This window comes from Pectinophora gossypiella, chromosome 7 (assembly GCF_024362695.1).
Source record: "Pectinophora gossypiella chromosome 7, ilPecGoss1.1, whole genome shotgun sequence".
In the NCBI taxonomy this organism is placed as follows: Eukaryota; Metazoa; Arthropoda; class Insecta; order Lepidoptera; family Gelechiidae; genus Pectinophora; species Pectinophora gossypiella.
In genome coordinates this window covers 15,301,618-15,319,497 of record NC_065410.1, presented here as the reverse complement: position 1 = coordinate 15,319,497, position 17,880 = coordinate 15,301,618, and the positions used below count along the sequence as shown (strand labels likewise).

At 40.7% G+C, this 17,880-nt stretch overlaps 2 protein-coding genes across 8 annotated transcripts in view; one reads left to right on the top strand and one right to left on the bottom strand.

Annotated features, from left to right (window-relative positions):
* LOC126368383 (neutral ceramidase) overlaps positions 1 to 17,880 on the top strand; it is a 354,827-nt gene that overhangs the window by 263,475 nt on the left and 73,472 nt on the right. The window lies entirely within an intron of this gene.
* LOC126368355 (muscle-specific protein 300 kDa) overlaps positions 192 to 17,880 on the bottom strand; it is a 200,724-nt gene continuing 183,035 nt past the window's right edge. For 6 of the 7 annotated variants that reach the window (XM_050012271.1, XM_050012270.1, XM_050012269.1 and 3 more), the window contains 11 exons: positions 14,042 to 14,266; positions 10,584 to 12,896; positions 10,089 to 10,277; positions 9,513 to 9,892; positions 8,723 to 8,761; positions 7,124 to 7,286; positions 6,582 to 6,813; positions 6,081 to 6,306; positions 5,440 to 5,578; positions 1,504 to 1,565; positions 192 to 1,003 (listed from right to left, as the gene is read on the bottom strand). In XM_050012271.1, coding sequence (XP_049868228.1) covers positions 784 to 1,003; positions 1,504 to 1,565; positions 5,440 to 5,578; positions 6,081 to 6,306; positions 6,582 to 6,813; positions 7,124 to 7,286; positions 8,723 to 8,761; positions 9,513 to 9,892; positions 10,089 to 10,277; positions 10,584 to 12,896; positions 14,042 to 14,266 — 4,188 coding nt within the window. In that variant the 3' untranslated portion in view covers positions 192 to 783. The remainder of the gene's footprint in view (positions 1,004 to 1,503; positions 1,566 to 5,439; positions 5,579 to 6,080; positions 6,307 to 6,581; positions 6,814 to 7,123; positions 7,287 to 8,722; positions 8,762 to 9,512; positions 9,893 to 10,088; positions 10,278 to 10,583; positions 12,897 to 14,041; positions 14,267 to 17,880) is intronic. The other variant, XM_050012272.1, reaches the window with a different exon arrangement.

Genomic DNA, 17,880 nt, shown 5'->3' with positions numbered 1-17,880 from the left:
CATAATATGATTTCATTAATAACTCATACTCTTGATTTGTTAAACTGAACTTTCTCATAGTCAATATTTGTGCTTATTTCAGATAATGGTTTATTCAAGGAGACAATTTGAATTTAGTGAAGAGATAAGTAGTATGTCGTGTTTTATATTTTTAGGACATGTAATCTAAATGTAAATAAAACGAAGTAACATAATCAATGCAAAGGCTTTATTTGACATCATTGTAAACAGTCCTTACTATCTAACAGTTAAGTAACAATGCGTGAATGCGAATTGAAAGCCGTCTTATATGATTTGTGCGGCGCCTTAAATACATCATCGTATAAATAATAAATAAAAATATATATAATTTATATTTCGTTTGTTGGCGCGTATCGTTCGAGCCGCCCGCCGCGTCGTGTCTTTTAACCGTAACAAATATACAAAATGGGGATATTTACATTTGTTCGCGGCGGGCGGTGGCGTAGCACCATATTGGAATGTCAATCGCGCGCTCGGACACCGCGTTTTGAGCAAAAGCAGTGGCGAGAGCGCCGCTTACGTCAAAAGCGAGTCACCACCCTCCCTGGCATCGGAACAAACGACAGTGCCAAGCACTGGCACTTTCTTTCGCCGGGCCAAGCACTGGCGTCGCCATTAAACGTCGCCAGTGCTCGAAACGGCAATTTTCTCGCTGCGAATGGTTGGCACTGTCGTTTTTGAAGATGGAAGGGACGGTGATTTTTAAGTGGAATCAACAGCCCAGAGGGGAGGCTGGGATTCCTTTTAGTTTCGTTTTCGTGATCAGAGCGGCGGGGGGCCTTCGGGGTATCTGAGGACAGGCTCGAGGGCCAGGCCGGGGGCCCTGCAGTCGGAGCTGGCGTGCGGCGCGAGGGCGGCGGCGCCCAGCAGCAGCAGCAGCAGCGCCTGGAACGGCAGCGACGCGCGCGCCACGCGGCACACGAAGCGCAGCCCGCGCTGCACGCGAGACAGGTCCTGGTCTTCTTCTTCACTTACGACCACGCTGTGGACGAAATCACAGGTTAAAGTAAGTCCTCTAAGATCGGGCGAAGTTTGGACGCGTTTTATACGAATTTGATTCGTGCGTACACGTTCGAACGTTAGTCTATGACGACCAACTCGCGTCAAGTGCACGCCATAATACTTTTCGCACGAGGCGAATTCGTAAAAAACGCGTCCAAAGTTGTATGAGAAAAGTTTAAAGAGCCTTTTGAGAGGCAAAAAAGACATGCAAATTAAGTGAATATAAAACGGACGATTGATTGATAAAAAGAAAATAGTTAGAGGTTCCTTGGACAAAACTGTTGCATTTTCTGGTACTCGTAAAGAACAAAGAATAAGCATTTTGTCATAAAATGTAGTTAAATTATTTTATTTTAAAACTTAATAAGTAAATATTTTCATACTAGTGTAGTAAAGCTCTAAATAGGAATATTAAAATAAAGGCAAATTAAGAAGGTGTTAGGCCCAAAACTACAGTTGTAATACGCAGTGTCTACTTACTCATTTTCATCCAGGGGTGGTAGATTGAGCGTTGATATCTGTTCTTCCTCTTCCTCCAAAAGCTAGGGGAGGAATAAAATACGTCAAAATACGGTGCAAAGCAACTACTGTGGTATCACAGGGTAGGGGTCGACTCGCAAACACTTTTAAAATTAAAATAATTTTAAAATTGGTCCTGATTCCTGCAGAACCTCTTAATTTTAAGTTACATCTGTCATATTCGTATCCTCCAAAAATTAAAGGGACGATGGATTGACAGCTGTTCATTTTAAAATGAATGAGTGAATGAATGAATAAACCGAATCGAATATGCATCTCGATAGTATGCAACCCGTTTGACGTGTGCTGTCAACTCCTTCGGGTTATAAGCCAATGTAAAATTTTGTAAGAGTTCTTTAAATTTTTGCCTAAAATTGACGTGTTCCATAAGTTTTATGCCTGTCAATCATCTGTCCCTTTCTTTTTCGGCGGATAATAAAATAACAGGTATAACTTAAAATTAGATGTTGTCTACTGGAATTAACACCATTGTCGACTTGGTTTAAACAGAGTCAACTTTTTCATTATAAATAAGAGACTTCGAGCTTTTAGTAGCAATTTACAATACTGGCAATAACTTGATGCATATCAGAAGCATATTTCTCTTTTTACTTATATAAAAAAATGTTATTTAAAAGTACAACTCAGTGTTTGCATTTCGACGGTTATTCAAAATACAACTAATAATTTTGATATCAACTCGTTTGGATTCGTTCATTATGTATTTGGTTATTTTTGGAATACTTATTTGTATATTTCGGTTCGCCAATTCGGGGCTAAATAATCAAAAAAGCTTGTGGTTTATCTGGCTTTGGTTGTGCTGGGTGTAGGGGTAAGCAGTGGTAAGCAAGGGCAACATAGAAATAACTGTTTTTTTTTGAGAATAGACCATTATTTTGTTTCAAACTATCTTTCCCTAATGTACTTTTTCTAATTTCAATACTTCATTCGGCCAAGAATACACTAGGCGAAAGAGATAGGGCAATATTGAGTTTTATAAATACCCCTATAAAATTAAAATTCCACATTAATCTCGTACTCAAACATATCGTATACAGGGTGTTAGTGACATCGTAACGAAAAAAAAAATGGAACGCCTATTTTATTGTACTAAAAACGATGGTGGGTGTTTTTCTTGTCGCAAATGTTTAATTAAGATTTTCAATTTTTACTGTGCCGCAATGTAAGTCGAACAACGCGCCACACAGACGCTAAACTTACGCGCGGCTACGTTACGCGTGCGTGATACGATGTTGATATCTAGGTAGGAGTTTTCATTCTCTTGTATTTAGATGCTTAGTGGTTCAACGTTTAAAAATGTTGTTTGTTGAAGTAGAACACCTACTGCCACGATTTTTCACGCACGGTACCTACCTACCAGTTATTAAAACGTTCCTAACTTATTAACAATAAAAACCCTACTCTTGCCTTACCTTAATTGTTATTCCTTCGGATGAAGTACCTAGGTAGGTACCCTAGAACATGTCACGTCACGTAGGTATGCAACATCGCGTTTCCTCCGCGGTAGGTAGGTATCACACGCACTCACAAACACAACACCTTGCTCTTTAATAAACATCAACAATCTTCCATACTTTTGCGCAGTAAATGGTCTATGATCTATCATCATAGTCGACACTACTCATTTACAGAATGAAACAAACACTCACAAACACGAAAAAAATATCCTCGAAAAACATCACGCGATTCGGGTCAAGCTTAGTATTCGACTGAGCGGACGGAAGCGCGCGCGCGGCGGCGGCGTTAGCGCAAAGCATCAAAGGCGCCGCGCACCGGCCGCGGCCGAGTCGAGCCGACGACTAGAGAGAGAGAGAGAAGTATGTTTATGGTGCAAGTGACAGAGAAAGAAATAGTATCTGTTCGTATGCCTACTTTATTGGCGAGCGTTGCCCTTGACCCGTGCGCCGGCTATTCACCTGCGCATAGCTGAAGTTGTAGATACGTTATTAGTATTATTGATGACATTGATAAAATTTAATAATTAGTAATTTTTATTTGTTTATTTTAAATGTGCGTTCTATGCAGCTTAAAACACAATATGGGACTGAAAAAAATCTAATTTTTTTATGAATTTGGCGACAGGAAACTTCACTTGATACCTATCAACTCAAAGAAATACCTAGTATCTGTTCGTAATGCCTACTTTATTGGCGTGCGTTGCCCTTGATCCGTGAGGCTATTCACGTCCGAGTATCCATCAAGACAGATCAAACAAGCCCTAACTCGGAGGTCTTGCGTCCCAGGATCCTTTAATTATGTCTTAGAACCTTCTTGGCCTATGTGGTCCAGTGGTTGAGCGATGGGATGCGGAGGGTCCGGGTTCGTATTCCGGTGGGGACATATCACAAAAATCTGTTTATAAGGCCTTTGGTTGCGACGTTACAGGCTGATCACCTGATTGTCCGAAAGTAAAATGATCCGTGCTTCGGAAGGTACGTTAAGTCGTTGCTCCCGTCTACTAGGTACTTATGTAAGCACGTAGCCGTTATGAATATTGTACACAGAACAGGATAGGTTTAATTAGTTCTTTACTGATGATTTAACTATGAGATTTAAAACCACGAATAACTTAGTACTTAGTACCTCGGTACGGTACCAACATGTAACAAGAAAAATAAGATCACTCCTCTCGGACAATTTTTTTCTTTGAACATGCCGACATTGCCTACGCGGCGGAGTTGCCGAACTATCGATAGGTAGATTATCAATTGTTGAACTTGAAAATTGTCTAAACTATCGAAAGTAGTGATAGTACATTTAGATCGATACTAGCGATAGTACCGATAGGTCTTGCTTTGTAACAATAATGGGTATTGATCTGAAAGATCTATCGATAGGTACCTACTATTGTTTTTTTTTTAACTAGGTATCGATAGAATATCGATAGGCAACACTCTGGCGGAGTGTCCGCCCAATTCTAGACGCGATCTCGCTCGATTTTTGTGTAGCGAGGTTTTGCGTAGGTACTTACATACTAAGTTGGTGGATGGTTGACATAGTAGGTAACTAATTACCTAATCTGTGGTGGTTGTGTTAGTTGGTTGTTAGTTATTCTAATGACAACAAATACAATTATTTACTGTTTCAACTGTTTTAGGTAGATAATGGCCCTGATTCCTATGAGTAAATGAATGAATAACCCGGTCGAATCAAAAAGGTATCTCGCTGGTAACTTAATTCTGTCGGTTGTTTTAGATTTCTGCTTAAAATTGACGTGTATTCCATAAATTTTATGCCTGTTGATTATCCGTCCATTTAAGAATAAGAATAAAATAAATTTATAATTTACGATAGACAGAGAAAGAAATAGGATCGGTTCGTAGTGCCTACTTTGTAGGCCGCGCCGCCGCCGCGCCGCCGGCGTGCGGCGCGGGGCGCGCGGAGCGGGGCGTGCGGAGCGGGGCGCGCGGCGCGGTGCGTGTGGCCGTTGACCCGTTCGAGCAGCTGATGTCTCCATTACATCGAAAATTTTCGATAATTTGTCATTATTGTTTTTTTTATTGAAATTTGGGTTCTATGCAGCTAAAATCACAATATGGAATTGAAAGTAATTAAAAACAAAACTCAAAATTTCATGAATTTTGCGACGGAAAATTCCACTAGATATTAACTCAGAATCATGGTCTGAATCATCCCTCTCAGTATTCGTTACGATGTCACTAACACCCAGTATACTCAACCATATTAATCTAGGTAATTATAAAATATATATTTTGATATTTTCAGAATTATGTAAAACTCTTTATTAATTAGAGTAACGGACATGACTGTACATATTCTGTAATAGACTAATTTGAATTGAGACAAATAACATGACGTCAGTGTGGCTAAAGGCTATAGGGCGGATGTGGATGTAGTATAAGGCTGGGTACACACCTGCGGCGCGGCGGCGGCGGCCATGGCGGCGAGGGCGGAGCCCCGCGCGGGGGAGCGCGCCAGAGCGGCGCCCAGCTTCAGCGCGTACACGCCCGACAGTTTGCGCAGCGACTGCAGCCGCAGGCGCAGCTCGCCCAGTCTGAGGGGACACATATGGCTCACTTTACAATATCATATTTTTTATTAATGCACTAATTGAAAAAAAGAAAAGAAATTCGCTGATATAGTACTCGTAGCATAGAACTGGCATATCGCGTGATGAACGAACGCAATCGGCGACAGGATAAATATACAAATTTTATTGGTTCAAATATAGCGCTCGACGCGTAATGTAGGCTTCTACGGCTCCTGGGCCTCCTGGCAGACACAAATAAAATTTTATTTGAATTTGACAGTTCTAGTAAATCTAGCTTTCTTTCTTATACTTATTGTAAATGAAGGACGGCATTATTTTAAGATCTTGTCGAATTAAAAAAAAAACTGTGTCCGCCAGAATTGGTGCGAGACAACTTGTGCGCTTCAACAACTGTGCTGTTTCGTGCAGCGCTAGAACGCGAGGTGCTTACGAGATAACTCTTGGCGTAGCTTCGCTAGAGTCAATTTACAGTCGTAACTTTTAGATTCTAGAATATTCTACATACCTGCGACAGATATCATCAGCGTGTTGCGGCGCGTCACCGGTCTTCAGCAACTGTGCGGCCTCATGCAGAGCAAGGACACGGGGTTCTGCGCGTGATAACTCGTCTCGTAGCTCTGAGAAGCGTCGGAAGTCCCGCTGCAGTTCTGCAGGTGGGCGGGTCAGTCGTAGCGGCTCGCGGGACCTCACGCCGCGTTCGGCGGATGCCAGGCGGGACACTAACTCGACCACTGGTGGGGAAAAGCATTGTAAGTATTCGTTCCGTTGTCTTAATTTCAACGTAATCAGTGCAGAGAGCAAACCTGGTCACGAATAGTGCAGTGCCCTCGACCTCTAGCACTCCGTGGAAGTTTATGTGGACCTCTCTTCGAGGCTATGGATCCAGAGCCGAGAGGACAGAAGATATTCATTGAATGGGGTGTCGGAAACTATACCTAATTCGAAAACTCCAATAAATCTAAGAAACCAGAAAACGGATAACATGTAACAGTAACTCCAAACTCACCAATATCATGGAACTGTTGGTTATGCACGAGCGCGCGCTGCAGCCGTTTCTGCCACACGCCGGCCTTCTCACACGTGACGTCCCAGCGGCGGTTGGCCGCCGCCAGGCGCGTGCGCACTCGCTCCGCGTCAGCGGCTGAACTAGCGTGAGCCGCCACATGCGAGCCTACCACGTTGAGGGACACCACGATGGATTTGTGAGAGTCCAGGTCTAGGAGGAATTCGCGGTGGTCCTGAGGAAGGGAAATTTTTGAATAGTAAAAAGAATGTTGCAGTTCTGTGTCAAAGAATAATGGATGGATATTGGCTTAGGAAGAAGCATACATCGTACTGCGTTCAATCCTCCATAACTGTCGTGGACAAGATTGTGGAACTAAAATACGATTGGGCTTGATGTGCCTGAGTGTGTATTGATTGAGAAGGATGATTTTTCATCCGTCTGGACCTAATCATAACATTGAGTAGCAGATTTGTGTATTTTCCAAAAACCATTATTCAGAATACTGCTGTCCAGAGCTTTGAAGAGTCCTGCAATCAACTCACCTGTATAGCGTCCTCAAGAGCATCGTACTGTTCAGGAGGATCGGTCCGGGCGTCTTCGGTGGCCTCAGCGAACTGCAGCCACTGTTCCAGCCGCCACAGGTCGTTATCCAGTTGCTTCCAGTTGCGCTCAGAGCATAACGGGCACGTGAGACGGCCAGATTCACTGTTGGAGGTTAGGATTTGGATGTTTAGAAAGTTTGTAGCCTGGGAACGAACATGCTTTGCCCCCGTAGCGTTAACTCGTTTTCACAGGATGCGCTTACGTAACCTAAAGATTTGATAGGTCCGTTTTTTTACAGAAGCGACTGCCTGTCTGACCTTCCAACCCGCGAAGGGAAAACTAGCCCAATGCAGGTTAGGTTAGGTCACATACCTCCGAAACGAATTTCTCGGGAATGTGTTCCTCAAGATGTTTTCCCTTCACCGTTGAACATGTGATACACATTTATGATTCAAACATGATTTCAAAAACAACCGGTCATGAATGATTTACCTATATAGGTATATAAAACAGTGATTATTTTTTGTAAAAGAGCGAAGGTTATATCTGGCTGGCGGTTCAAAAGGTGAAAGTGAATTGTGATTCTTCTAGTTCTAATTTAAATGATGAATAGGTGTATCTTGGTTTACAATGAAACTGTAAGCAAACCACACCCATTTACTGAGCTTAATCTAAATAAAATGAGATCTATCAACATAATAATCTTCCTACTTGTAACTACAATCGAGATTACTAAAATGAAAAATAAAAATACTGAATCAAAATTAATTATATTTACAAAATGACTAGAAATAGACTAGATAAATAAATACGCAATATTTTTTTCTATTAATTTCTATAAATAATATAATTATTTTCGTGTAAAAGTCTAAGTTAAAATAATCACGAAATGAAATCAGAATAATACTATCGACTATGTAATATAAAGCTGTATATACACAGGTGTTTCAGTGTTTATCAAATGCGGTGCAAATATATGATACAGGTGCATAATTATAATATGTTCCATACAAGTGCACTAACTACGGATTTTGTGTCTACACAATCAACATGCATGTGGTATTCTGCGGCACTTAAAATGTATGTATGTTTTACGATATATGAATGATCGGTTGAGAAGTTAGCACAGAGAGTTCAAGGTAGTTTAAGTGAAGTACTAAATAGCAAATGGCAGATAATTGATGTCACGTGGTTTTTAGGATTGTGCCTGGTTAATATCAAGGGCTGGCCCGCGAGACATAAGCGAAGAGTGGGTGTATATATACACACACCTATGCCTACCCCTTCGGAGATACAGGGACTGCTATGTTAAAACAAATCGTTATTTAGAAGATAATCTATCACACATGTTCTTCTTACGCATACTTAATAATGTTTTTTTACGTCTTTCTATGAGTTTTTAGCTATTTACCTGGATCTGTGCAAACCGCTTTTTTTTTCTTATTTTTTTAAAACTTTTTTTTAACTAATTTTAATTCTAGGTTTACAACAAATTGCATTAACTACTTGGCTTAAGTTTTTTTTAAGTGCAGCAGAAGACCACAGTATTATAACAATAATTATCGTGTAGTGGTAATAAATTAGAAAGCAGTACTCACTGTTCGCACGTGAGCGCGTACGATGCAGAGTGGGGCAACCTATAGGACAGAAGGCAAGTGTTTAGAGCATGCCGGGTTAGCAAGCCGTTATACACTCTTCCCAGGACTAGTAATAAAATAGATTCTTAATTCAAAAATATTAAAAAAAAATGTAACGGAAATATTCAAATGAAGTTTATGCACGTATTAAAGTAAATGCCCTATGTCAACGAAATAAAATAAAACACGGTATTTTCGCATCTCGTAACACTGCTGTAGCTTTATTTTTCAATTGGAATTTATTATATTTAATTTAGAACTGTAGTTGTTTTGGTAACACGAATCTAAACATTTATTACTAGTCGAGCACTCCACGGCATAAAATCAGGAACAGATATAATTTTGAATAATCGGTCCAATCAATAAAAAGGAAATAAAGAAACTTCTTTAAAATCAGTTGCATTAAAGTTTGTGACGTCATCAGTAAGGACGTGCGAGAGAGACGGACGTCGATGACGTCATTGTATGCACTGCTTACATGAAGCCCCATCACCAAATGCAAATCAGTGCTAGTGCTACATTAAAACATCGAACTGTTTGGAGCAAGTATTCGTAACATTTTAGAAATCATATTTGTAGCTTCATTGGTAGTTTTTTTAGATTAAACTTGCGAAAGAACTTCATATTTACAACACAAACAACATTTGTCCCAAAATAAATCAATATAAAGTTCAAAACGCTCATTCAAAAAGGTATATATTCCAACGAATACTTGCTCTTTACGAGGACAACAACAACACTGTACACTAACCTTAAATTGTTGATCTGTAGTTCTCTCTTCTTGGCTTGAGCCAGAAGGTCTTCGTATCTTAGAGAGAGTGACTCCACTTCTTTCAGCATAGCTTCTTCTTCTGTTGCATCACACTCCGTCAAGAGAAGTTCGGACAAATGTTTGGCCAACTCCAGAGTTTGCCCAGGCTTCGCACCAGCTTTGGCGATTTCTTTCGCCGCCGTAGCTAGTTCGTCTCCGCTGGCGTTTTCTTTAGGTTGTTGAACCAAGGCAGTTCGTAACGCCTCGAGAGATTCCGATGCTTCTTTAACGGCTGATGCGAGTTCTACTCGGTAAGTTTCTTTGGATGTTAATGTATCTACTTGGAGAGCTGCATCGGTTTCCCATTTAAGAGTGTCCACCTAGAAAAATATATTTTGATTTCTATTACTCTCATATAGTTTTTAAATATTAGAGCTCTGGAAGACTAAAGGAAATAGTTCTTGTATTTTTTTTTTATGTTTACAGCATCGGTTTGGATTATGTTATTACAAATAAATACCTTCACACCAAAATCTACCTTATGTTTAAGACAGTAGAACCGCATCAACAACCCACCTGAACAGCGCTGTCGACGTCTCCAACGACCTCTGCCCTGGCGACGTCAAGTCTGATCTTCACATCGGCTAGCAGCGCGCGGTATTCCGCCACCATATCTGACACCCCTGGTGCAGAAGACACAACTGCTGCTAGCCGGTCCGCGTCCGCAACCAGGGCTTCGCACTCTTGGAGATCGGTTTCTACGCCCTGGAGAGAAAAAAGATAGATTAAGTTTGCATGCCTAAGAATATTGTGGTATTAGATGTTTGTAATTTACTCTCTACCTGTTAAACAAGACAAATCAATTTGTTTTTATTTTTTATTAAAATTTAATCTTTTTAAACTTACAATTGGACAGGCGTTAAGAGTTGAAGGTGTAAAGAACGCTGACTTCAAGGATTATAGAAATACGAATTCGTAAATGTCACTTAACATCAAACTAGTTTGAACGTCATCATTATCTCCTACTATATTTCTATATTAATGATGTAAGTAGTTGTCTCAAATACTTACGTTCAGTTCTTCCAAAGTTTCCACCTTGTCCAGTGGTACAGGAGCGAGGTGTAGAGCCCGAGTCAGTCGTACGTCAGCTTCTGCCAGCGCAACGACGGCTTTCCCATGAGCGGCGATGAACTGCCGGTGAGCGTCTGCCCCGGCCGCGTCCACTCGCCCGCGGAGTTGCTGCCAGCGACGGATCGCAGCGCGCAACCTCGCAGCATAGTCCGCTCCTTCACCACGAAGTTCCATTCCTCTAGAAGACGCAATACGGCTATAAGCATCCTCAAGCCGCTTCACATCCCCTTCTATCGCATCCAGATCTTTAATGACAGCCTTAGAAACGCTCTCGTCTTCCTGATCGCCTCTCTGTTTCCTGGTCTCTATCTTTTCCACTCTCTTTTCAATAGAGTCCAGCTTTTTCTCAACTTTAGGTAGTAACGAGTTGGCTAATTCGGCAGATTTGCGGATTTCCTTTAGAGCATTTTTACGTTGTTCGGACATATCGCAGATGTTTTTCCATTTCTTTTCAATGATGTCGACGCCGGTACGCAGGTTGCGTAAGTCAAAGTTGCCTTTGAGAACATCAGGATCGTTGAAAACGAGCTCGCAAAGGTTCAGAGCTTCTCCTACTTCTCCGCTTTCGGTTTCAATGCTCTTGTGGATTTCGTCGCGCTCTTGGAATTTCTCATCGACTGCTTTAGTTGTAAGGTATTCTATGACAACTTGTGTAGTCAATTTGGATTCGATAGTGTGTAGGTGCAACCTGATTTCTGTTAATCTTTCTTCAAGTTGTGTAATTGTTACAAGTAATTCGGTAATTTTAGCAATACGGGATTTACCAGTTTCTTGTAGTCTGTACCAGCGCTCTTGCACGTCCTTCAGCTGTTTTGCCGAGTTTTTACTGTAAGACTTTTCATCTTTCTTAGATTGTTCAATAAGTGCAGTTCCCGTTCCAGAGAGCCATTCAAATTCACGTTCTTTGAGGGCCGTTTCAGTTTGAACTTCTGAGTTTATTCTTCTAATCAGATCTTGAGGATCAAGAGCACTTACTTCACTACTTTGACTAGAGGTTTCGAGACGTGATTCGACCGTAGTCATCCATTCGGAGAACCGTGTAAGCCTTGAGTCAAAGATGGTGTAGATTTCCAATCGCTCTTGTAATCGGTGAATGACGATAGAAAGCTGATGTTCGATGTCAGCTCGTTGCTGTCTCAACTGCCACACTCGCTGATTGACTATTCTGATGTCTTGAGGACTGAGACACTCCTTCAGTTGTTCTTGGATAACGCTCAGAGCTTCAATCTGCGTTTCCGTCTTTTCAATCTTCGTCCTCAAATCCGTGTACTTATCTATCGCCTTTTTGAGTTGCGGTCGGGATAAACGTTCATCATCAGAGTAAGTGTTAATTTCATCTTGTGTTTTCGAGTATAGTTTGTGTAGGTCATCCGATATAGAGCTATATTCGCCGATGAGGGCTAGTATTCGAGTTAGGAAGTCACGCCAAGTGTCAAGACTGGCCTGAAGGTTGTCGACCCTCTTCACGATGCCAGCATACTCCATCCTCACTGATGCTCCATACGCTTCTTCTGTGAAGTCGAGGACTTTCTTGAGATTTGCCAGAAGCTTGTCACTCTGTTTCCGTCCTTCAGGTATTTTATCTGAGAGATTCTGTATTTTAGCCAGTACTTTGTTTATTGTTTTAATATGTACGTATCTGAGTTGCAGCTTTTCCTTCTCTCTCTCCATTTCCTTGAGCCATCTTAACAGTTCCGTGTAGATTTCTCTGTAGTCATCCCAAGCGGCAATTCTGTTGCAAACTTCGTCGTGTCTTTCTACTATTCTTGCAAGTGTTTCATTGTGAAGATTTGTCAGCGTGTCGAACTTGTCAGCTAAGTCTCTGTTCTTTGTCTCCTTGTTCTCATTCATCAGCACAGACCTCTGAGAGGCAAGGAGATTCCTGTGTACTCTACACAAGCGACGGTGTTCTGTCAAGTTCTCGTAGTCACCAGGGACTGATCCTGATAAGAATGACTGTAGATCTAGGAGGTACTCATGCCACAGTCTGAGGGCTGTGGCTGCGTCTCCTGATCTGACTAGAGCTGTGGATAGTCGGTGGTAGTGTAAGAAGGTGTCTCTGAACATGGCTTGCCATAGCTCGAGGATCCGGACGATGGAATGTTCATCTGAAACGTCTCGGTCGATGTCTGGGAGCTCGGCCCTCGCCGGAGCGATGTCAGCCTCGCTCTTGCCGAGAGCAATCAGGTTGTCACGAAGGGCAATCAACTTGTCTTCTACTATTTCACCGTCTTCGTGTAGTGGGGCCAGATCCTGCAAAAAGAAAAATAATAAGCTAAGGTTCAAATACGCTACAAATGCTATATTCTTGTTGTATACCTGCTTTTATCAATGAGACAAGCAAAGGTCGCAAATATTTGTTGGTTTAGTAGGTAAATTTTTATAACCCTATGGCAATCATATGTGCTTTCTTTCAGCAATCCTTTTAACAATAACTGGAAATATTTGCCCCGATTCCTGCAGACACCTCCTAATTTTATTTTAAGTTATATCCGTCATTTTCTTATCCGCCGAAAAGGAAAGGGACGGATGATTGTCAACAAGTTAATTTTAAAACGAATGAAAACCCGGGCTAATAAAATAGGCATCTCGCTGGTATGTAATTAACGTTTGACGTGCTGTCTACTTAACTCTTTCGGGTTATTGGCTGATGTAAAATTTTTAGACGGTTGTTTTAGATTTCTGGTTAAAATTGACGTGTGTTCGATTACCCGTCCCTTTCTTTTTCAGCGGATAAGAAAATGATAGGTATAACTTAAAATTAAATCAGATGGCGTCTGCAGGAATTAGCACCTTTGATTGTCACGTTAAACCGGTCATCAAAGCTGCCCTCAGGGAATAGAAGTAGGCCGATCGATATATCACGGCTGACCGTTACGACCTCGTTTCATAAATGCACTCACAAATCAGTTGCATAACACCGTTAGGTCAGTGAGTCCTGTTGAAGCGGTACTGTAATCTACTCCTCGATTGCGGTGGGTTTTAGATTAACAAGGGCACAGACAATGCTCATGGACGTAGGGTAATTTTTTCTAAAAGAAAAATATGTTGTTATGAACAACATAACATAGCACTCCTCACCAAAACCGAATGTTGGAATAATGCTTAGTAATGCTTACATTACAGGCTGATCACCTGACTGTTCGGTCATGATGATCCGTGCTTCAGAAAGCACGTTAAGCCGTTGGTCCCGGTTACTACTTACTGATGTAAGTAGTCGTTACATGAGCCATGTCATGGGCCTTTGGCGGCTCAATAATAACCCTGACACCAGGGTTGATGAGGTTGGTAATTCATTTCACAACCTACACGATAGAAGAAGATTATAGGTACACCTTTTTCTACCCCTTTAGAGATACAGATGTGCTGTAATAGTATGAATAATGAATCTTTCTTACCTGTCGCATGTCACAAAGCATTTCTTTAGCATTATTCGCTTTAGCTCTGGCCATTTGTCTAGCTTCCCCAAGATCAGCTAGCGCCTGGACTGCACCAGCTACTAACTGCAGCCTCCTGGCGAGGGCGTCGGCATCGGCTTGGAGAGCCCGGGACCCTGTCTCCGCGGCCACTCGGGCTGCCAGGGAACGAAGCTCTGCTACCCTCGCTTCTTGCTCTAGACACGCCTGATGGAACAAGAGAATTGGCTAAGTTAATGATGGCTGAAAATCTAATTAATTTCATCAAGGGTTTACACAAGTCTGCTCATAATGACAATGTACTTTTCTATCTGCATAACCTATCTAGGGTAACCTTTAAGTAGCTTAAGTTGGTTTGTTAAATACTATATTAAATGTTCTGTTTTATAAGCTGTTGGTTATCTAAATAAAATAAAATAAAAAATTCAAATCTATACTTTTGAAAATATACTATAATTTATACTATTTGAATGTAGGGACATTTAGGTACAGTACTGGGGGGTTAAAAAGGCCACATTAAAACAATCCAATTTAAGTGTTTGGACTAAGGTATAAATTCAAATTCAAATCATTTATTGTGACTTCCTGAAGGTTAGGCAGGTACATAATATTCTTGTCTTTTTAATGTGACAATAAAACAAACTATTTTTAGATGTTTACTGCTCAAAAGGAATATTTAGTAGGTAAGGTTCTTTTGATTGCCAGTTTTATACGAGATATTTGATTGAAAGTAAGTCTAGTCAGCCAATGTGTAAACTAAGTTAAAAATGACAAAATGTACCGTACTTGTACCTAACTGTTTGTAAGTAGCAGTTTATTTTTTCACAAAGTTGAATGACGCATCAAAATGAAAATCGAGGTCAAAGACCAAATAAGCATGCAGAGGTGACAATCTGTGACAATACAACTATAGGTTCTAAGCGCTGCCTTACCATTTACAGATTGAAAATACCTCACGTAAGTTTAATAAAAATAAAACTGAGTGCACTTGTTCACCGTTGGATACTAAACTGCCTACTGACTGATCATATCTGTGAGTTAATATCAAAATTGGTTTACGACTTTCTTATTTTTGATCCATGACATAATGGTAAAGCTAACAACGGGAGATTTTAATCGCTGTATCAAGGATGAAGCGTTGACGTCATGATTTTCTTTCATCATCACCAGCCCATTAACGTCCCCACTGCTGGGGCACGGGGCCTTCCCCATAGATGGATAGGAAGATCGAGCCTTAAACCATCACGCGGGCCCAGTGCGGATTGATGGTTATTAACGACTGCTAATGCAGCCGGGACCAACGGCTTGACGTGCCTTCCGAAGCACGGAGGAACTCGAGATGAAAACTTTTTTTTTGTGGTCACCCATCCTATGACCAGCTTAACTTCAACAAACGCAAACCGAGCGCGTTTACCGCTGCGCCACCGAGCTCCTCGCACCAATTTATCTTTTTGTAATTAATCTTAAGTGCAGTTTTCACTATCACAGTTGGCTCAACCATTAAAAAGACTCCATCTCGTGAGATCTCGTATAATTTTTCTAGATCAATCCCGATGCATAACATGACGAGATCCCAATCGAGATTGACGGGGTCGGGCGAATCTCCTTGAGTTATACTTTTTGTTTCGATTATGCTGATTTCCAAAGAAAACTTAATTATTTAGTTAGTAATATTGGAGAATAAAGATTTTTGTTTTCTTTCAAAAAATGTTGTGTTCTAATCACGAAAATTTCGGGATCTCGCAGAATTGATATTTCCTATCCCGCGGGATCTCGAATTTTCAATCTCGAGTCGGGTTTGCATTCCTTACGTTTGACTACCCCAATTGGGATATGGTTGTGAGCTTATGTTTTTTACGTCTACATAGGCAGTTCAATGATAGACAGTATGGAATTAGTTACATCAAGCTTGGTAGCGCAGCGGTTGAGCGCAATTTTGATTTCTGTTTGTGGTCTGGTAAAATGTCTGGCAGAAGCTATGTGATTGATATGGCTATATACTTAGAGGTATAAGTATATTACCTACATACATAAACTCATGCTCGTATCCGCATCCCTAATGGGGTAGACAGAACCACAAGTAATCAAAGATAACTTGCAGTCACACTGTCCTAAGATGGATATAATAACCTTATGGTGACAAGGAATTAGACTATCGCTCATAACTTAGCTTTTAACTTAACTTTGGGAAATATCCCGCTGGCTGGAGGTCGGTTAGAAAACTTTGTATTTCCGTTTTTTTAACGGAACAAATTCTGTTTTCAGGATAATTCAGTAGAACAAATTCAGATCTAATTCTCTGCATCACTCTTATGTCTCCCAGACAGGGGATCCCGCTGAGTGTAGACACATGTATGAGGGTAGGCCTTTGCCTTTTCTTTTGGCTTTGGTAAGTATAAATAGGCTGGTTATGTAAGTATGTTATTAATACGTAGACCCTAAAAAGGTAAGTCATCATCATCAATTTAAGAGCCTCGCTTTTGTCGGTGCAGCATTTTCCATTAAGGCTTGACTTCCCTACTAATAAGACACGACGTTGACCTTTCTTCCTTTTTTTTTCCTTTTAGTTTTTTTTCTTTCTTTTTTTCCTAAATAAAAGTACGCAATTGTAATTGTATTCTGACTTAGTTCTGTAAGCGTTACATCACAAATTATTTTTTAGTAGCTCTAATTATCGCTTGTCTAATCAAAACTATCTAAGCCCGAATACCTACTTTCTCCTACGTCATAATAGCACAATGCCGGCGCAGACGCAATTGTCATACTTAAATCGGGTTATTTGTAACTAATTAATTTTTAATCAGTAATTGCATAATGTACGTTCAATTATTGGATATTTATAATTAATTTTAGAATATAATTTGGGTTTAATGACCTCTTCCGAATTTAATCCGTGTTAGCCCGGAGAACGCGGGTTCGATTCCTGACTCGAGGTTTAAACCACTGAAATCGACTTTATGAGTTTAAATTCATGTTTGGATTAAAGATAATTGGTTGATTGGTTTCACTTGGTTACCATGGATTAATTCAAATTCAAAAATATCTTTATTCAGTAGGTAACATAGTTACACTTTGAATCGTCAATTTTTACATTATAGATAATTGATATCACGTGGTTACCAGGATTTGTGCCCGGTTAATGGCAATAGGCTCGCTCCGTATTTATATGAGACTTTTGAACATAGCTGGCGAGGAGTGGATGTGTACAGTCATGAGCAATATCATGTACCCACTTTAGAACCCTGTCGCACTATCATATTTGATATTTAATGAGACTTACGGTTTAATTTGTCAAAAAAGTTAATGCGACATGGTATCAAAGTGTATACATATTAGTACTCGTGACCGTATACTATTCACGGTCTACCCCTTCGGGGATACAGGCGTGGTGTTTTAATTTATAAGAAAGTAGATTCAAAATCTCTGTTTGGTGTGGCTCTGTAGCCATAAGGCAACAGCTTACCGTGGACAGCCACATCAATAGAAATTAAAGACGTATCGAGCTCCGTGGTCCAGTAGGGTCCAGTGGTTGAGCGTTGGGCTCACGATCCGGAGGTCTGGGTTCGAATCCCAGTGGGGATAAATCATAAAAACCACTGTGTAATCCCTAGTTTAATTAGGACATTACAGGGTGATCAACTGATTGACCGAAAGAAAGATGACATTCCCGATTATATAATGATATACTTAATAGGTATATTACTAGGTAGGTATAGGTGTACTATACTACTCCTCACCAACCACGTTTAAGTCCCATGAAATAATAGGAGACAAGCTTATTCGCAATTACTTACTGGGGGACTAAAATGGCCACATTCATG